The sequence below is a fragment of the Lepisosteus oculatus genome, chromosome 10 (assembly GCF_040954835.1).
Source record: "Lepisosteus oculatus isolate fLepOcu1 chromosome 10, fLepOcu1.hap2, whole genome shotgun sequence".
Taxonomy (NCBI): domain Eukaryota; kingdom Metazoa; phylum Chordata; class Actinopteri; order Semionotiformes; family Lepisosteidae; genus Lepisosteus; species Lepisosteus oculatus.
The window spans coordinates 15,670,685-15,692,479 of NC_090705.1; the positions used below are offsets into that span (position 1 = coordinate 15,670,685).

Genomic DNA, 21,795 nt, shown 5'->3' on the forward strand with positions numbered 1-21,795 from the left:
CTTAAAATCCTATGATTTTGAAGTAATTAAATGTAAATCCCTATGTTATTAGATAGATAGATCCGTAACTTCAGAACAAGCGGGTCCAGTTTTGTGATTGCCATTGGCTTTCACGGTACAGGTCTCTGCTGCATTGTGGTACGGCTCCTTTAAGACCCGGCCCAGTAGGAGCGGGTCAGTCAGGTTAGCCGCGTCTCCAGGGCAACGGACGGTATCAACAGGGACAGGCGGCCCAGTGCAGACAGGGAGACCCCACAACGAGATAAGGGGATAAAAGTGTGCCATACCACAGAGCATAAAAAAACAGGGATCATGGGAAATCGACAAGGCAAAGGGACCTGTAACAGCGGATGATAACATTTAATTGATCAGTACCTAGCACAGGAAGGTCGACGCACTCATGCCGTCAACTGACCAAGAAGGGCTCGGGGGAACGGATGACTAAAAATGCACCTTTATTTTTTTTTAACGAAATGGTCTGCACCGATGCTCATGCGAAAAAGAAAACCCTTTGAATAAGTAAACGGAATCGTCATTTTAAGAAAGAACAAGAGATCCAAGACCAGCTACTGTAGATCGAAGACTTCCCTTTTCTGGCATCAGTACAAATCCGAAAAAGTGCGGCGTCTCACCTTCAATGTTTACGGTTTTTTATTTATTTGCACGCAGAGGTGAAATTTTTAATTCAAAACATTGGATGCGTGCGTCAAGATGACGCAGCTGCTGTAGCCGATCGGTCTGTTGAAGAGAGCGTCCAAAAATTGAGTCCCGAATCTCAGCCTGTGAGAGCAGGATATTGAAAAGTCGCTTTATTTTGTTTAATTGCGGAAACCGACTTTCATCATGAATGTCACAGAAGTGGAAGATCACATCTCTCTGAAATATGAGATTAAAAGAAGACTTGGCAAAGGGGTGAGTTTTACCTTCTGTGTTATGTGGCGTGCTTACTGGCTGAGAAATGGTTGTTGCAGTAACAATTACTATCCCGTGGATTGACCCTCTTGTAACGACAGATAAGGGTTAGACGAAACAGCAGTGGGGAAATTTAAGATCAGTGTATTTCAGCCATAATTACGACGCAGACCTGTCAATGGAAATAAATATCATATGTTTTGTTCACAGGAACGTCACCACGAATGCGATTAATGCATTCACTTGCGATTAAAAATCTTAACTTCATTCGTTGCGAAAAAATTGAAATAAAAGAGCGATTTAACCACAATCCTTAAAACTTTTCTTTTGTCCGACTAGACAATTTGCCAGGTTTTATCCGATACTGTTTTTACTTAATTAAAGGTTGCAGCAGTGCTTCGCCTAGTTTTGTGAAAGTTCGTGCTTCGTACAGTTGGGTAAGGACGCTGTGGGTGGTTAGGTGCCAGTTGTCTTGGACACGGTGAAGCTCAGGCTGTTTTCTGTGTGTGCTGGTGTGCTGTTAGGGTCTTGTTTTAATTTCCTTTCTCTATTCCTGTAACAAAGCGCTGCTATAATGTTAAGTTATAGAGTGGTAAAAGTCTATTAAACCACGTAAAATCACGGTAAAGCATAATAACGAACACAGCAAGGGTGTTAGCGCGGTGTCTCCACGGAAACTGCAAAAGATGCTAGGAATTATCACATGAAACTCTAAAACAGATCCAGATATACTTGCCTTAGTTAGCAGAATTGTCAGGAGTCTAGATTTTCATAAGTTTACTGGTTTGGATAGTTGTGATATTTGGGGTTTGAGACGCTTGTCATTTAGCACTCCTCCGTGTATAGCGAAATATTTTTGATGTTTTAGAATGGTGGTAGTAATACTGTCAAATAGAAAGTCCTGGCACCTTTATTTGAAAGTTTTTCATTAGTTCACTTAGGCTGATAGTTATTGTCAAACAAATTACTCTTATCAATTACATTATCCAAGTTTAATGAGCACTGATTTAACCTGGCTTGTTGTAGGAAAGATTCCTGGCGTGTTAACTCACTTCAGACGGGAGTGTACGTACTTTGGTCAGAAAATTGAGACATAAATATGCATACCTAGTTGGAATTAAGTTAGATCATTAAATGAACTGGTGAATAAAATTCCTTCAAAATGATGGGTGTCTGCATTCCAGGTAAGAGCTACAGGAGTTTCAAAACTAGACCAGGATGGACCGGCTATGGTCCTAATGTGCCATTGTAACCTACCGTATTTACAGGATTTAAATACAGCTGGTAATTGGTCCAGCCAAGCCATTAATTAGTTACTATTAGCAAGGTTAACATTAAAACCCACAGACGCCACTGGCTCTGCAGGACTAGAGCTGGAACACTTGTCTAAATGTCTAGATTTATTATAAAGTGCATTATCCCTGCGGTGTGCTCGTGATGTGGTGTTGAAGTTATTTAACAATAGTAATCTAATGGCTTCTTGAGGTCAGACTCTCAAGTAGTGAGACAGCTGTTCACCTCTTGCTTTCAGCCCTGGGCACATGCAACTGTAATGGAATTCCACTTGAAACCTTGTTTCTTTTCAAATTTGGGAAGTGATAAAAACTAGGAACTGGACCCCCTTATATCTCACCTTTTCAATGACTTTTTTGTTGCTGTAATAATAATATAAAACTGGTCATTTGTGGTCATTTCTCATAGTCTTTGCCCATTAAGTATTTACTTTAAAAACAATTGCGTTCTCCACAGTCAGGAGAAGAGAGTTAAAAAAGGTTCTTTTTAGTTTCATATTTCAGACATGAGGCCCTCCTTGTGCTTTGACTTGGTCACAGTAATCCGACCATTTTGTAAACATACTTCACGGCCACTAACACAAAAAGGGTTTAACCCATTACTTCCAGCATAGTCAACAACTGTATTGCGTGTCAAAATGAAATGCTGGAATCTACAGGGCCTTCCATGTGTGAGTGGACATCCTTCGCAGTCCAGCTTGTGTTCTGAGAGTATCCAGACCTGTCCTCTCTCCACACACTCCTGACATCTCAGACAGGAGCCTAGCACTCTCGCTTCTTTTAGGAATCTGAATTCTACTATGAGATAACTTTACAGCGCAATAATTTAAATTAGGTTCTAGATTTAAACCATGGGAAACCTAGGAAGGAAAACAGTGCACTAGAGTTTGAATCATACAGAAACCTGCTCATCAGATGCTTTGTAGAGATCTGGCAACTGTATGTACAGTACAAATGGAGAATCGGGTCCAGATGTCTTGGCACACATTACAAGTGTGATTAAGGACTGTTGCTCTTTCAGTTATTCCAGAATTGCTGGACCCAATGTTATAGGTTGTACAAAAAGAAAAGCAATGACCCCTGTTATTTTTATTGGTTTTATGATCTCACAGGTTACTCGTATCGTACTAGTTCAATTTATTTTCAGAAGTGTTTCAGTGACAATCTTCCAACCTCCCAGTGCCAGCGGGCGTCTGAAGTATCCAGGGTGAACACACTGGGCTTTGCCTTCATGTCAGATAAAAGAAAGAAGCTCCAGCACTCCTTTTCTGTTTCTCTCAAGGGCTGCATGTTTTATTTATTCATGACTCGGCAGCAGTGCTGTAGCCAAAAGTTGTGGGCTGTGAAAAATGCAGTAGTGCTGTAACACATGCAGTGTAGTGAGAGATAGATGCTCAAGCACAGTGTCTCCCATTGTTTCTCCTTGACTAGTTCAGGTTTTCCTCTGAGAAGGTGTGGATCATTTTAAGTTGAACTAATAATATGATTGTATCAATGCACAGTATATCATACGTCCTTCCCTTATCTGTTACTCCTTAACATTGCTATAGTATAAACGAGCACTTATCAACAAGTACAGTTAATTATGAAGGGTTTAAAGTTGTATTAGAACGCTTAGCCATTTCTGTCATATCCATAGTTGCTATTTATTTTCATGAGAAAACATACTGTGATAATTAACCATAAACCTGTATCTGGAAAAAAAAACCTCTCAATATATATTTTAATTAATTTGAAGACTCATTGTGTATTGATAGAGAGTTTATATCTGTGTAACTTCAACAGTACCTGGTGTATCATAAAATAGGATGCACTTTAATGCGAAATTACAGAAATTAGGATTAAAAGACTTCAAGCCTCCCACCACTGAATATGTTTTTGTGGGTTTTGACTGGATTTTACTAAGGTAGTGCTTTATTGTCCTCTTTTTAAAGTTGAACAGAGCTCCATAATGCCCTTGACATGAGTAATGCTCTATAAAAGTTTGTAGAAATTCTTTCACAGTACTTCTATAAAACTGAATTCCAGGTAATGGGTTCAAGCCGGGTTTGCACTTCGAGATGGTTTTCTGAGTCTGAGAATGAGTTCACCCTTCCTATTAGACTGGGGATTTATCCTGCACTGTGTACTCTTCATTTCGACTGTGTATAGTCACCAGGACACCAGTGTCACTAAACCACATTCCACAGGTAGTTTCATTTTTGTACAAGCAGTGATTCTGAACAAGTAAGTTCTTCAGCTGGATGTACAATATTTTTCACAGGTGCAGTGTTTGTAGAAGCCCTGTTTTTAAGTTGGTCAAAATGTGTTTGTTTGAAGTAACTGAATATGGCAGGCCTTCAAATATTTTAGTTCATCTTCGCCAGCCATGCGTAACTGTCCACTGTTATTGCTTGGGCTGTCTTGGCTACAGTTGTTTAATGGCTGTTTTTGATGTCAAGATTTACACATCTGTGCCTGGCAGCACATTGAGAGAAGAATAAACGCTTTAGAAGTCTTCGTGTGCAGCCTAACCTAACCTTTCTTTGTGCTTCTTTTTGTGTAGGCATATGGAATAGTCTGGAAGGCCATTGATCGGAAAACTGGAGAGATTGTTGCGGTGAAGAAGATATTTGATGCTTTCAGGAACAGAACAGATGCTCAGGTAAGCAGAGAGCAGATGCATTGAATTGCAAATGTGTCCTCCATTTTGTTTTTCAACTTTATTGAGGCTTGTTTTTTTGCTTCTTAAAAGGCTGGTGATATTGAAGGTCATGTCACTGCACCAAGTCTCCCACCCCTGTGCCCAGAATTCATACATGTATACCAGAGTTTCTTTTTTCTCTTCAAGACACTCGTAACTTCTGTAAAATATTGAATCGTTTTTTGAAACACAGGTGTCTCTGACCCAAAAAGTACATACAGTATTGCTCACTGCATGGTGCAGACTGAATGGTGTGGTGGTCAGCACTGTCGCTTCAGAGCTCTGGACTGACCATCTCACACAAGGTTTTGTCCCACCTTGTAGCATGTGTTTTAGCCTTCAGATTCCTTCAACCCTGGGAAGAAGCAGCTTGAGGATCATTAAGGGGTCAGGTATTACATCAGAGAGGCATTAATTAATCCAACTGTGGAGTACTGCTGTAATTATTATTTTGGGGTGTATTAGTAGTAAACATTAACATGGTCTGTTTAGTGAACCTTCTATGTTTAGGGAATACTTTTATGCTGGTTTCCCAACTGGTTATTAGTAAGAAATAGTCTTTGTCCACATCTTTATCTAACACAAAAGAGTTTCGGTAAGTTTACTGGAAACTGAAAACAGTGTCTGTGTTTTTTGGTAATTGCACCGTTGAAGAATTGTTGCCTAATTCCAGTTTTTTCAGTCATTGCATTTTCTTTTTTTGCAGAGAACATTCCGAGAAATAATGTTTCTTCAGGTAGGAATATCTTTATTACCTGTTCTGATCTTAAAAGTATGGAAGTTGATCCTGGTCATCTTCTCATGAAGATAAAACTAAGACTTGGGGTTGCAAATATTTGTTTGTCTTATTTATGTAATGGTTTTGCATTTTTTTAAATTCTGTTCGATATTTAGATGATGTATGGATCATTTACACATATCATTGAAAAGCTGATTAGCTTAAAAGTTGTTTTAGAATTTTCTGGTTTGCCCTTTTTAAATAATGCTCTTAACTATAATTAAATTAAATGCTAATTAATAACATACTAGAACCTTAGACTTTAAATAATTTCCTGAATTTAGAATCTACAATTTAAGAAACATTCATTTTAAAATGAAAATGCCTACTTAGATTAAAAAGTAAATGAAAAATAGTAATACATTTAGCATCTAATTGTCATGTGTGATGAGATGTGACTGCTTAGATGTGATATTGGTATTGTTGAAGTTCACTTTCTATTGAACTGCAAAATCCATATAGAGGCACATTTTGTAAATACCGTTTTGTTATGTTGCATTATTTTATCATCACAATAACAACATATCTAAATATGTACTTCATAAGCGATGCACAATTAATGTGAAGGTGGAACAATTTACTGTTTTATATTCCAATAGGTATGCTACACTAGGTTATGCTTTGTAAACAACTTTAAAGGCCAGATTGTTAACACTGACCTTAGGAATACTATTACTAGGTCCAAAGGTTTACAATTCTAAACGTAATTTACCATAGAGACAGGTACAGGGACAGTGCTATCTAGCTCAAATTCAGTGATGATCACTACCAGCATGTTGGTAATGCAAACAGACATTTCAGCAGTACTACTCATTCTTGAAATCATTCTTTGCTTTTTGTCTTTAACAATACATCCACTCTTTATATAAATATATGTATGTCCCTATGTTAATCCCTGAGGAAGAATTTGGCTTTCAATTAAGAGTGAACAGTTTAATGAAACTGCAGACTTAATCATACAGTATGATGAACTTTACATGTGTGTCTTTCTTAAGACATAATGATTGCACTTTGCTATTTGCTAAGGTCCTATCACTGCTAAGTAAGTTATGGTGTGTATTATGTGTTCTGTTCTTGCCTTGACCAAAGTCATTCTGGGACAACACTGACATGTTTTCTACTAATTAAGTTAGAGTAGGGACCTGCGTAGTAAAATATAGAAATTAGTTTGACAGCCCAAATATTTTTTATTCTATCCACACACCAGAAGGAAGGCTCAATAGCCAAAGCATTTGTGAGTTTTCTTGCCGAGATGCGCTTGTTCAAATATACACTAGCAGCAACAGAAGTTCAAATCATTTTTTCTTTGTAGGCCTTTTTTTATTTTGTTTTCTGTCTGTATTTGAAATAATGTGTGTTTATTCTTCCTCAGGTAAGGAAGTAGGTCAGTGTTAAAAGTCAGGCTTATCTCTTTTGTGCAGTAGTGTGCATATTCTTCACACTAATCAGAGCTGGAGCCATGGGGCATACCTCAATAATTATTCTGATTTTATTACAGAAGGGTTTAAAAATACAACACTGTATTATAATTTGTTCAAAACAGGGAGTAACATTTTGGTCTTTGCTAATATATACTTTGTGTTCTGACTTAATAATAGAATAATAGAATAATGTTTAGTTTAGTGGCTGAACATTTTTTGTCTTCTTTAACAATCACAAAATATTTTCTGGGGGTTAGCAAAATCATTAAACCACAGGGCAGTTAATCAGCAAGGTGGAGCTACAGATGAATCCAAATGATTTACAAAAACGTTTTTAAAAAATGTAATATCAAGGGATGTTTTCCCAATACAACTATTTAACATCCTGAAAAGTACTGACAAGGTCAAACAAGTGAAATCCAAACCAAAGCACACAAGTGGAATCTTTGTGGAAGTGTATTTAGAACTGAGAGCAGGAGGCACTACTTTCTTCAAAGGGTTGTGGGAGTATAGAACAAGCTCATAATCTGTTTGAGAACAGCTGAATGAGATCCTTGAATCAGTTCGACACTAACTACAAATGCACTGATGTTAAGACTGGTTCCTCTCACATTGGTTTATCCAGTATAGTACATATCTTAAATCCAGTTGAATGGACTGCTTTTTTTATTTTGTGGTAAAAGATTTGAAGGCTGTGATCTGTAAAGGAGAAAGCAGAAGTAAAATGTGTCTCTGTGTTGTGTTTTAGGAATTTGGCGAGCATCCCAACATCATCAAACTGCTGAATGTTATTAGAGCTCAGAATGACAAGGACATCTATCTGGTCTTCGAGTACATGGGTGAGGACATGGTTACCTGCACAGGTGTACCCCATGACACGACATCCCTTTACCTTCCAGTGCAAACCAGAACAGCATGAACAGGGGTTTTCCCTGACATTTCAGCTAATGTGTGTTTATTGTTAAAAAAGTTTGTCCTTAGAAGAGCTTCCTCTAAACTTGTAAATAATGTATAAGGAAGATAGAAACTTTTCCTTAATGTCTTTTTTACAGTACGTATCAGTGTGTCAGGTACAGATTTGTTCCATTCAGTGTTCATTTAAATATTTCCTTAATTACTACATTTAACCAATCAATTAAGGAACTGCTTGAATTACAAAATACATGGATTTATTGTACTGTTGTTGCTGAGCTCAGAGCTGGTACTGTTTAAATGCCAGTCATCAGACAGCGTACTGTACTGTTGGCAAACTGTCAGATGCTGAGTGTTTAAACTAGGACAGACACCTCTGATGTCTCAGGTTCTTTTTAATGCAGCGGGATTTCCCATCTTTGATCTCTAACAGGTTTCAGGGCTGATTGCTTGACATCCTTTGTTATTTTGTGATCTTGTAGTCTGAGGCTCCATCCTGGTCTAACTGAAGAAGAAGAAACATAGATAGGCTGCATTGAGAATGCACTGCAGTGTTATGCCTTATCTATCTGCCACACCTTTTGTGCTTAAGCTCCCCGAGGATAGTGTACATTTCATATTCACTGGTCATCGCAGAGCTCTCAAATTCAAAGCCAGTTTATCTCTCTCAATTCTCTGTCAAGGGCGTCCCACCTTCCAATATCGAAACTCTTTATGCAAATGATTATGACAGCTCTCATTTCTTTAAGCAATCACGTGATCTTCCCGAGCACCTGGCCTGTTTTCAAGACATTCTTTCCAGTATATACGCCTGAACTAATGCATAATATCCATCTGAAATATGTCTGAATTGCAGGAGAACAAATCCTCTGCATTTTCAGAGCAGACGCACTGTGAATGAAAGCTGATGATTACACATAAAGTTTCTGTTTCTTGTTATCCGTAAAACAATTGTCTCGGTCTTTAGTGCAACCGGTCGTATGAAAGGTGTATGATGTGTGAAGGGTGAAGCAACAGAACTTAATAGGTACTTAGCTTGACAGCTTATATATGAAAGCTGAAATGATGTATTCTCACTGTCAGGCACATCAAGCAGTGTATTATTTTGGTTCAATTCACAGAGACAGACCTGCATGCCGTGATAAAGAAGGGGAATTTGCTCAAGGATATTCACAAACGATACATCATGTACCAGCTCCTGAAGGCCACAAAGTTCCTGCACTCAGGCAACGTTATTCATAGGGACCAGAAGGTACTTCAGTAGAAATAAATCTGCCAAGACTTTCGTCTTTGTGTGAGATGTACTTACGATATTGTGGAAGTATTGTGGAAACTGCTTTAAGTGACAGCTGATTAGCCAACCAGTAACTGTCCTAATATAATCCTAGTACAATAGGAGGATGTCTTGAGACAAATGACTTCTGACACACTTTGAGTCTCACAGTGCTTTATGGGACAGTAGGCATTAACTGTAGCAGTGTCACATCTCTCAGTTACATTACTGCAAGCCTGCACGTTTGTACCCGGCCTCTGTTTTAAAAGCAGGGTATAGGTTGAGGTATTTAAATAATGAATTCATTAGGACATGAAGGGAGCACAAAGGTGTTCTTAATATTCGAGGAATATTTTACTCCTGCCCCTGTTTTGAAACATATCTGTCTTTTCTGTAAAATAAACAATTATACCTTAACATTTTTCAGACCTTATCACAAATTACACACCCGAATTGTGATTTTAATTTGTTTCAGTAGAAAGATGTCTCTGGCAAACATAGAAAAACCTCGGTTAGCGGATTTGAAAATTGTGTTTGGAAGCTGGCTTCAGAAAAGAAGGCTAACCAGAAATATACGATAATCTTGACAATGTAATGGGAAGCTTGGTTAAATTTGATCTTTAGGATTGCTAGATGAATAAGAAAAATGAGAACCCCAAATCCCTTTTTCATGGTTATCCGTGAATTTACCACGGTGAATTTATTGCGATACCTGCTTACTTTTATCATACCTTTGCGGTGGTTTCTCATTGTGTCATGCCTTCAGTGTGATTTACTGCAGATGCTCACAGCCTGTAGGAGGTGCCACTTTGAGCTTGGGCTATGTCTTTAGCTGACTGACAGGGATTCCTCAAACAGCATCTCTCACTTAGCTGAGCTTTGTGGGGTTTGGGTGGGCTTAAGTCAGCCAGGCCCCTACAAGTTTGCCGTGACATCAGCGAAAAAAATAATTCCTCTTCAATTGTTTTTTAAAATACTGTGGTGCCTATGGTGTGTTGGATATGAGTGCATGCTCAGGTCCTCATTTGTTTTTAAATTGGTTGAGTTAATAATAGATTGGGTAATAATGTTACCCAATTATTATTAAAAATATAATTCAAGACAAGAACATACTTGTATATTAACAGTGAGGAAGAAAGAATAAAGGTAGTAAGACTAACAAAATTAGAAAACGTATCCAATTTTCTGCTGTTTTCTTGTATTTTACATATGTGTCTTTCTCTGTGTCCCCAGCCTTCCAATATCTTGCTTGACACAGATTGCTTTGTGAAGCTGTGTGACTTTGGTCTGGCACGTTCGCTGTACCAGATCCAGGAGGATGCTGGGAACCCTGCTCTGACAGAGTATGTGGCCACACGATGGTATCGTGCCCCTGAGATCCTCCTTGCCTCCACCAGGTACACTTCAGCATCTACAGCAAATATTGTTTCGCTTGAATTACAATACTTTAAAATAGAACAGAGTGTTTCATACAAATCTAGAGTGCATCACAATTTGTGCAAATACAGTCTAGTTTAGGATTGCTGCTTGTGTTAATTGTCTTCATAGGCATAAACATTAATCCTAGATCTATAGGAAGAAGAAATCAGCTGTTTACCTGTTTCTCTAACTGCAACTTGAGTTTTAAGTTTGTAGCAAAATAAAAGTGTTAGGGGCTACAAAAAATCAATGTACAACATTCTTGTAGAAATTCAATTCATCCAAAGAATTAATGGCAAGATTTTGGATCTATGTGATCATGAGCAAATGAAAGTGATAAGAAATAGTCAAATGTGGGAATCCATGTCTTAAATGGGAAACTATTATAATTGCAAATGGGAGATACACATTTGTCTGCACAAAAACCCCCAGAAAAGATTCAGTTATATTTACAACGTTTTTAAATACACTACTAAATATACAACTTAAAAGTGAACAGTAGCTATTTCAGATATTACCTGTCGATTGCCACTTGCTATTGTGAAATTAAAATAACTTGCTACAGAAAAAAAAGTAGCCAGCTATGATTAACATGTCTGTCCTTACAGGTACACGAAGGGGGTGGACATGTGGAGCATTGGCTGTATCCTCGGAGAAATGCTGCTGGGGAAAGCTCTGTTCCCAGGCACATCTACGATAAACCAGATTGAAAGAATCATGAGTGCCATTCCTCCACCTATTCATGAAGGTGAGGTCATCGGAAAGAGGAGTGCGCTCAATGTCCGGAGTACACCTATAAACCCATGAACAAGATTCAAGAGAACATGTGTCAGACTGAACAGGCCATTATTTTCACATGAAGTCAAGTACAGTGACTTGTAACTGAGGGGGGCGGGGGTTATTGTCTTAATAATTCAGTAATACTGACAGAGTGGACCCACTGAGGAAAGCCCAGCTGTCATGACCAGCCACCGATTCCAAGCCGTCCCTCGCAGAAGGAACCTCCTGTCTCCTGCAACGATTGGCACTGTTTTCTTATCTGTTGAAACGGATTGACTTTTCACTGCTTTTCAGTTAGTGTGTCTTTGAAGAAGCAACCTCCACCTGCCGTTTACAATAGTACACCCGGTATTTTCAGTAAGAGAATAATACAAGACCCCAAGATATTTGTAACTGATGTTAATTCAGGAGAACTACCACTATAGATTGGACAGACACTGTATTTAATAAGTACACAGTTGATAAAATATGCTTTCAAGATTAGATGAAGACTGTTAAAAGAAGCAGTCTTTGTAGTCATGTTAGCTGAGTTTTCTGAATTTATATCCAGTACAACAGTTTTCCTTTTTTTGTTTTTAGATATATATTCAATAAAATCGGACTATGGAGCTTCAGTAATCCAGAGAATGTTGTCAAGGTGAGTTCAGTCTTTTTTTCTCCTCTTTTTTACAAGTTACTCAGGGAGACTAAATAATACCGACACTTTACTCTCAGTTTCAGGTGTTATGAGCATTGTCTGTATTCAGAACATAAAATATGGAAGCTTACATATTCTGAGAGCATTTTTTTATTTATATTTTTTTCATCAGATTTTTCAAAACAAGCTAGCCACTTTGAATAAGCAAGCCTCGAATTTTTATGTATCTGTATCTTTGTCAAAGGTTTTAACTGCATGAAAGGAATAGGCAGCATGTACAGCTGACTCATTGCATAGATTTCTGATTGCAGAATGTATGGTGGCTTGAATGCAGAAATTTGATTTTGTTGTAATGAAATAAAAATATACTATGTTAAAAGATTTACTGGTTGTATCCTGATGGAAACATTATCTAGTTTGTGATCTCGTTTTCTTGATTAGGTAATCTTGAAAGGTTTGTCCAGTTTCGAGAAGTTTACATGGGTTGTGTGGACCATTTTGGGAAGTTTTTATTGAATTTAACAGATTACAGTGGCTTCGTAGTTAGGATACGATTTTGGAGAGCTTATAAAGCTGCCCCTGGCAACAAATACGTTGGATTAGACTTAATCAAACTTTGAACAAGCTTTGCTATCACAATTTAAACTGGAGGTTAAAGGTAGTGACCCAGTTCGTTTTATTAGCAGCTATTTTTATGACTCTAAAACAAATAGATTTGCCATGCACATGGAAAGACTCCAGGTTGCAAGCTAGGATAAATAGATGAGTGCAATGAATGGAGAAAAAGGATACGTACTTCACACTGCACACTACAAGAGTCAAGACACCAAAACATGATTTTGTTCTCAGTGATCAATGTTTCTCACTCATTCATTTTTAATGTATCTGTCCTTTTCACATTTTTATTCTGAAATGGTAACAATGGCCTTTCCATTTCCTTTTTGAGAATTCTGTTTTGTTCAGGCTAAGGAGATGAGCATTCCAGGTTGCTAAGGTGATTAATGTCTCTTTTCTGAATTTGAGATAACTCTTGTCTTTGCTATTAAAGTATGTACTTTAATATATACCGGGGCGGTGGGTGCCTCTGTGGCTAAGGATCGGCGCCTGTGGCTGGAAGGTTGCTGGTTCATATCCCGTGGCCGGCAGAGGAATCCTACTCCGCTGGGCTCCTGAGCAAGGCCCCCCCAACTGCTCCAGGGACGCCATATAAGTGGCTGACCCTGCGCTCTGACCCCAAGCTTCTCTCCCTGTCTGTGTGTCTCATGGAGAGCAAGTTGGGGTATGCGAAAAGACAAATTCCTAATACAAGAAATTGTATACGGCCAATAAAGCGATCTTATCTTATCTTAATATACATGGACTTTTTGGAATATGTGGCCATGTTTCCAGTACTGGCATAACTCTTAGAACACTATGGTCATTTGAAGAAAAAAAAAACAATTGATTGTTCTAATTTGAGTGTCAGTACTTTTGACTGTACAAGCTTTAAGACTGTACAATTGGTTCATAGGTCCAGAATTCCCCTTGAAGACTTGCTGCCTCCCTCAGTGCCCCCAGATGCCCTTGATCTGCTGCAGAAGCTGCTGGTATTCAACCCTGATAAGAGACTCACTGCAGAGGAGGCTCTGGCACACCCCTATGTCAGCAGGTAATAGGAGACAAAACAGTTACAAAGTACTTATCTCCAAAATTAAACAAATCATTTTAATTCTTTATGCTGTTCGTTGAACTCCACGGCTGTTTATTGTTCCTTATTTGTGGTATGGTAACCAAAACTGAACGCAATATTCGAATTAAAGTCTTACTAAAGCTCTGTAAGCTTCAACCTTTATCTATTTAAATCCCACACTTCTTGCTACTTTACTCGATGATTTATTTTGTTTTATTTATTAAAGGATGAAGTTTGTCCCAAGGATAAAAACAGGGAAATGGCCGATGTATTAAATAGATATGTCTGTCACATCTGTCAGTCTGTCTCTAACAACACTGCAAGCCCACAGGAGTCTGTCAACCTATTGGCCAGTTCTACAGATATAAGTTTTGAAAGATTATAGATATAAGTTGAGTCACTAGTGTGGAATAGTGGTTAGGACTCATTATGGGCTGAAGTACCAGATAGGGCCCTGCTTTTGGACCCATTCAGACAGATGTGAGCAGAAGTGTTTCCAGGACTTTTCTCTTGGAAGTCCTGATGGATGCCTATATCACTACATATACGGCAGATAATTTTTAATACACATCATTTTAATAAGGAAAAAATATTCTGTTGTACATTGCCTCTTGTTATATTTTATTCATTAAACTGTTCCAATGGGGGGAAGCAGTTTTTGTGCTGGAATGGAAGGTCCAGAAATCTCCTCTGCAGGTTATGAAACCTGCTGACGGACGCTGTCTTGTAATCCTTGCCAGGTTCCACAGCCCTGCAAAGGAGCCCAGCCTGGACTACGATGTGGTTCTCCCGGTGGATGATGACACGCAGCTGTCTGTAGCAGAGTACCGCAATAAGCTCTATGAGGCGAGTGGGATCCGTGCTTTGCTGGGAAGCTCATAAATAAATAACCACAGAAGTTAATTATTAACTACAGTGATCTCATCTTGCAAGCTAGTAATTCAGAGCTTTCACAGTTTTATTGTTAAATAAAATGAAATTAGTTTGCATCTAAATAATCTGTTATGAAGGGATAGATTTGAATGTTAAGTGCTGTACTCTTGGTGCCTCATGGAGACCTTGATCAGTAATTTTATGAGTGAATTTTTATGGGGAATTGTACTGTAGGTACGGGCAACACACACAGTGGGCAACTTTTCTTTAAGAAAGACCTAGCGCCCCCTCCTGGTTTGTAGATGATCCTGGACAGGAAGGCAAGTCTGCGGCTCCAGCGGCAGCAGGGCAGGCTGAAGGAGGCGGCCGTGGGGGAGCAGCAGGAGAGACCCCCCGAGGAGCAGAAAGAGGCCAGTCCGCCTGCCCCCGAAGCCACACTGCCGCCTCCTGGAGCAGCAGCGCAGAAAGACCGAGCCGGGACCAGTCCGGACTACAGCCCCAAGGCCACCAAGACCACTTACAACCCCATTACACACAGCCCAGCGTCTTATGGTGCCCTCCCTAGTGAGTCTCTTCGCACAGTTCTGGTTGTCCTTGAGCAAAAACAAAAGGTCCAAAGTCATGCTGACCACAAGAAGCCTTGCAGCATAGCATGTGACTCACCAAGCTGGCAATTTTTCATCTTTACTGTGAAAAGAAATAAAAAAGCATTTTAAAAAACAATGAGGAGCTTTGGTTTATAAATACTACTCTTGCATGTGCTACTGCCAGTTATTGTTTGGTAGCAGGGTTTGGAAATCTAGAATATTGTGGCATCACAGTGATTTATAGTATAAATGGTCACTGAATATGATGACATTTAACCTTCGCCAGCCAGTGTAATTTCCCCAAGCCATTTCAGAGTTAAAAGGACCAGCAAATGATCTTAATGTATACAATTATGCAACGGTGCTTATTCATATCTGGGAATACCAGCTGTGGCCTTGATAAACCTTCTGTCTGATCTCTTGAGACGGCGGTCCCAAGTCTTCCCAGAACCCCTCCACAGCAGCTCTTCAACGCGGCGCGACGGCGGGCAGGAAGCTGCCGCGTCAGACCAGCCACGAGAACGTGACGGCGCCGCCCGCAGCCTCGCAGGGACCCAACGGGCTCAATGTGAGTTTTAGATATTTAGTGCAACATTTGTGCCCTTTAACTGTGGTCTGATCTGGATTATGCTATGCGTGAAAAGTGGCTTTACTGTGCTTACTGTATGATGCAGCAAAACACTGTGCACTGTGCTCTCGGCAATCCTTTGAGACACCCCAGAGCAGTAATGCCCAGTGACGGCAGGTTATCCAGGTAAAGTGTGTTAGATGGGGCCCATGGAACGGATCTGGTTCCGCACTGCTGACAAGTGACTAATGGCCAACTGACTTCACGGCGCCACAGTGATCATGCCCTGGGACCTCATCACCACCTTTCTGTGATGCCATCCTGACGTGACAAGCAGCAGAAAGACATGCTGCCTCATTCTTCTCGTGTAACAGTTGCTTTCTTGTAAGATAAGAATGTGACGGGGATCCTGTGGATGACTGACAGTTGAAGTAATTTGTAAAGTTACGGATGTATGTTTTGCTTATTTAATACTACCCTAATGTAGGTCAGGAGTGAGCAGTCGTGGTTATACTTTCTGTTCCATTATAAGATTTCAACCCAAGCAGTACTTTACATCCTTGAACCGTAATTAATTAAACGTCTCTTAAGATCTCGTTACAGTACTGTGCAAAGGTTATTATTTGGGTTATCTTATTAGAATCTTTTGTAATTCTGTTGTATTGTAACGGCTACAAACAGGCGCGGATTTATAAGGATTGTGCTGTATGTCTGCGTCCTTTTCCTTTCCTGTTGTGTTTGCAGTGTAGACCTGATACAGGATTTTTAAGGCATCCTATATCAAGTGACTTTGCCCTCTGAAACATTGCACAAGGTTTGTGGGTTGGTTCGAGTGTCTGTTTTCTGATTCCAGGTAGCCTTTGTGAGGCTGCTTTCAGATGCATGTCAAGCTTTTGTGGTGACCATTCAAGCACTTTGGAAAGCAAGGTGGAACTTGGCATTCTCAAATTTCTTTTCACTTTGTCTGAAATCACTATCCTGATATACCCGAAGTCAATGTCTAATAGCAAATAACCTGAAACCTTTCCACAAGACTGCAATCAGAAAGAAGCAGGTAGTGTAAATCTTCGAGAGGCGTAGACCGGAATGTGGAAGCTGTGGAGCTCCCTAGCCCTGAACGCATGCTGACCCAGCCCTGGGTAACAGGATCCTTTCTGCTCCTCAGAGTCAGGCTCCAGTGAGGGGGGCGGAGCAGCATCGTGGCCGTTCGGCTCCAATCGCCCGAGCCCGCTCCTTCTCTCTCACCCAGAACCGCTTCAACAACCCTCTGGTCAGGAAGGAGGAGCCCGACGTGGCCGCAGGGATGAGTGTGGGCACTGCGCGCCTGGTAAAGACACCGTCTTGTTAGAGTTATTTTTTAAAATAGATGTTTATGCAAATTTGGGAATAAGCTAACATTCAAGGATTTTGCTCTGGGGAAAGAATTACTTCTGATCTTCTAAAGGTTTAAAGGTACTAGTCAAGCTTAAAACAAAATAGGAAGGGGAATAATTTTTGGATCAACATTTTCAGAAAATTAATTTAATGTTCTGTATGTATATATAGTAAGAAAAGTGGTTATGCTTCTACTGCACAATTTTGCACTGTGTTTTCTAGACTTTAAAAATCATTCTACCTCTTATGCTTGAGAATGCAGTGTACATATGCATATGTATACTGCACATACATACTGTACATACTGTACCTAGGGCTAATAAAGTGCTTTTATCTTATCTTATCTTATCTTATATTACATATTAAATGAACTACAGGTACACAAGGTACATTATTAAATTTTATTGTATTTAAAGTTAGATGTTAAAAGCATATGAAGCGTTTCTACAGGTTTCCCTGAAAAATAATTATCAAAGTAAAATTTGTCTTAAGTGTCCTTGTTGAAGTCTCTAGCCCTCTGACAATAAGAGATTAAACCTGACTTGTCTGAATATATTCAGGTAGTGGAACAAGCAGCGGTATGAATGTTTTTTCTTCTACTGATGTTGCACCTTTTCCTTTTTTTAAAATGTTTTTTTTCCTGTTTTCAAGAATCAGAGGTCACATTCACAGACGCGTGAGAGCAAACCTATCCCAAAATTCAGCAAGAAAACGTTCCAGAATGCCTCCAATGTTGGAGCTGCAGGGGACCCTAAGGCTAAGCTGGGCAGCTATGCACAAGCCTACGGGACCATTAACAAAACTGAACTGGAAAATCTACTGCGGGTTCGCAGTAACCAGTAGCACCTTCTCCTGGGGACTGCAATTGCAAACACTACCTGGAGGACAGGAACGTTTGGCACAAAGCTCTACAGTAAACATGTTTTCAGAAGAAGATTCTGTTATCAGTGGAAACCACTGCAGTTTTTTGAGTTCCTTCACAGACACTTTGCTTTAGTATTCCCAATAAATTGTCGCCTTAATGCCCATCACTCCTATGAACAAACCACAGGCTTCAAACTGGATCATGTGAACAGGTTCTTGGACCTTGGGCAATGCAGTCAGCATTAAACCATGAAGCCAGTGTTTTCAAAAAGCACATGTCTTGCATTTTAAAGTTTATGTATAGACAAAGCATCCTAAATTAAATCTTACCAGCAGTAATCCTAAATTAAATTACCTCAGTTGCCTTTTTTATTTTTATACCATTTGTATTTAAGTTTTCTTATTCTTACTGTGTTTTATCTTCAAGAAGCAAAAGCTAAGAGTTAATTTTAGAGCTATATATATTTGCATTTATACAAAGTTTTGTAGTTTGCATTTATACAGAGTTTTGTAGTTTTCTACAAGTCCGTGAAGAAATGTCATATATCTACAGGAAAATAGTCTAAAATTATCCATGCATCTCTCTTTTGATACGTCAGCTATACCATTGCATCTCTTATTTATATACTTTCCCATAAGAAACTATAGTCCTGTTTGTTGGTAACAAGTTTAAAATCATACAGAAAATCTTTATAAAAGTAATATAAAAACTGTATAGAGAGCTTTATTTTCCTGCTCACTTCTTAGTCTTTGTCTCTCAGTCATAATCATCTGTGTAAGGACTATTTTACCTGGGAGGGACTACTAATGCAACATTCTATGCACTTGCAATTTTTTTATAGTTGAAAGCAACATTAGTTCCATGCCGGTTTGTAAAATACAATTATTGAGAGCCCGAAAACAACTTACTCTGTCAGTCAGAGGTTGAAAAAATGCAAACTAGGAAATAAGTGCCTTGTTTAAAATACGGATGGAATGTAAAACAAAATGAAATGGAAACATGAAAAAAATATTTAAATAGTGTAAAATGGTCTTCTTCAATGGCAGTGGTTCTCTTTGCACTATTCTCAGGATTTGTTTTTTAAAGATCCATGCCATATTACAAGACAAGGAAGTAGATTCAGCCAATTTTCCCAGCATAGTTTTGCGTCCCTGATACAAATGGATGTCGTCCTGTGGTTCAGATATAAGCACCATCTTCTCCCTGTGCTGTGGACAAGGCCTAGTGACCAGAAATAGATGTCATAGTCACATGGCTTCCCTGTCAGGGCTGCTAAGTGTAATGTGGCAGGGCCTTTATGAAACTGTGACACTGTTTCATAATGTCCTGATTATAATGTTAATGTGTATTTTTGGATTGGGAAGATAATGGTTTTATGACATTTAGTTCATAAAACCATTTTATGGTTTTATACTAGTAGTATTTTATACTAGGTCAGGCTTTTAAAAACTTAACAGTTGTTCAGGGAATGTTGTATAAACCATACCTAAAATTGGTAAACAATATTCATGTTGGAGAAATTATATTGGTCTTGCTTAACAATTAACCGTTGAAAGCAGTTATACAGTAGATAAGTATTCAGTGGGATATAAATAGATACATATCACAGAATCTGTTATAAAATCATAGTGTTGCTGATTCCAGCAGCCAACAATCAAAACTTTAAATTTTATCTACTACATCAAGTCTGAAACTTTTGCTTCCTTCTGGTTTACCCCGGCTCTGTAAGAAGGCTGCAACAGAGAAGGGTAGTTATTTGTGTAGGACGGATAAAATTGTGAACTATGCAGCCAACAATCCAGCTGGGTTGTTAAAACCTTTGGAAAATGAAATGCTTAAAGATTTTGTCTAGGTATTTTCAGATTGTGCTTATGAATATATAAATGACTTTTCTTTTTTTCTATTTAAAAACACAACCCTTTATCGTTTTAAACTGTATTTGGGAAAATTACCTGTTGAGTCATTGAAAAACTGTTGTTGTTTTTTTAATCTCGCAGGTCATGCCATTAGGAAACATTCCTAAATATTAAATGTTTAAAGAAATATACTTTGACTTGTTTGTTTTGCTTAAATTGCTGACTTTTACTTTTTACTGGCAACACTAAAAATGTTTTTCCCTAAAATAAGCACTTCATTAGCCAGAAGAAATATTTAATAGTTGGCCAGCAGAATGGCAATTCAGATAGATGAACTGCAAGAAACAAAAGAACTATCAAATAATAGTCACAATTAAGAGTTATGTAAAGCAGTAAAGAGTAACAGTGGTAGAAAATAAAACAATTTTTCTTTCCTTGTAAACTAGAAACTACTAGATCTACAAAATTAAAAAGCTATTTAACAATCTGTAGCAGACTTTGAATAACCAAATTGGAATATACTGTACCTCTTAAAACTGAAACGCTTCTGTGTTTTTGAAATAATGGTATTTTATTCTCTTTCTGTGGTGTACTTAATGTATTCTTATTGTAACTTTTTGAAAGGCCAGTATACACTGAGAAATGTGTGTCAATAAATATGTACAGTATTTTAAAATCGGACCCCTTTAGTCTGTATTTGTTCACTTAATCTGTGAAGCCTGTTGAAAAACACAGTACACTTTAGCCCATATGGATATGGATGCTTCTGTGAGAGATAGTCTGCCTGGGGCAATGAGCTCATACTTTGTTTTGTTGTAATAATGATATTTACCTAATGCTTGGTGACCTACGCTATTAGCAAAAAAAAATCTGAACTGTAAAAAATCGCAGAGTGCAAAAGTCATTTTGTGAATTTTGTACGATGGTATAACACTTGCAGAGGAATAAAAAAAGGTTAGTTCCACACTGAAAAGTAGGAAGGGAAAAAAGCAACATACACATGAAGAGGCTCAATGGTTGAAATTGTTTCTTCTTTCTACTTTCCAGTGTGGAATTGACCTCTTGTTTCTTTGCACCCAAAGCACACCGACACTGCTCTGACCAATAGCATTTAAACAAAGCTTCACATTACTGATAAGAAATGTCAATTTGACACTTTGGGAATTATTAATTAGCTGCTAGTTAATTTATCTAATTGAATTAGCTAAACATGGCTAATTAAACATAATAAACTAGACGAGGCTATTTGGTGGGGTCTTCATTTGGCTGCAGGTACCTTAATGATCCAAGATTGTTACTGGAAGGAGCCCATGGCCCAGTATGTCAACCCAAACAACAGGGCTAGGAGATTATGTACTAAACTGCCACAGAACCTCCTGAAGCGTCTTCTGTTTTTTCTCCCGTTCATAGTACTGGAAAATAAACACTGTTCTGGAGAAATACGAACGGCTTAATGTTTTTGTGTCACCTTTTGCTTCATCCAAGATGACAGTGTGTGAAAGGAGTTTGTGAAGATAGTAGATTTACTAAACTGCAAGAATTTGTGTGTCGAGGTATGAATTCAACACTATACACACGTTGTAGAAACGTTCACGAACTGGCAGCTCACAACCCATGACATAAATACAAACAACACAATATTAACATGTTGTTCTCATAATTAGTATGTATTTTGTACGTCGTGGCGTTTGTTTGTTTTGCACCTTAAATCTATAAGTCGTGTTAACAGTTTGTGTTGGCTCGGGTACCAAATGTTGATGTTGATATTTATCGTTTGCTAGCATTACAAAACCGTGACGTAGCGCACCTGCAGCAGGCGTTACGAAATGTGAGAAGCTACTCAATGAAGACAAGCCAGCGCGTGGACCCCTCGGAAGCCTGTCATATGACGAGGGC

General features: G+C 38.7%; 1 protein-coding gene across 1 annotated transcript; it reads left to right on the top strand.

The window, feature by feature from the left end:
* Positions 1–168: 168 nt before the first annotated feature.
* mapk15 (mitogen-activated protein kinase 15) lies at positions 169–20,580 on the top strand. The gene is made up of 14 exons (XM_006635922.3): positions 169–912; positions 4,750–4,848; positions 5,594–5,623; positions 7,835–7,925; positions 9,120–9,250; positions 10,505–10,668; positions 11,299–11,438; positions 12,050–12,107; positions 13,618–13,755; positions 14,517–14,622; positions 14,952–15,213; positions 15,662–15,804; positions 16,970–17,131; positions 17,830–20,580. The coding sequence occupies exons 1-14, from the start codon at positions 844–846 to the stop codon at positions 18,019–18,021; spliced, it is 1,785 nt and encodes a 594-aa protein (XP_006635985.2). The 5' UTR covers positions 169–843; the 3' UTR covers positions 18,022–20,580.
* The last annotated feature ends 1,215 nt before the right edge of the window (positions 20,581–21,795 follow it).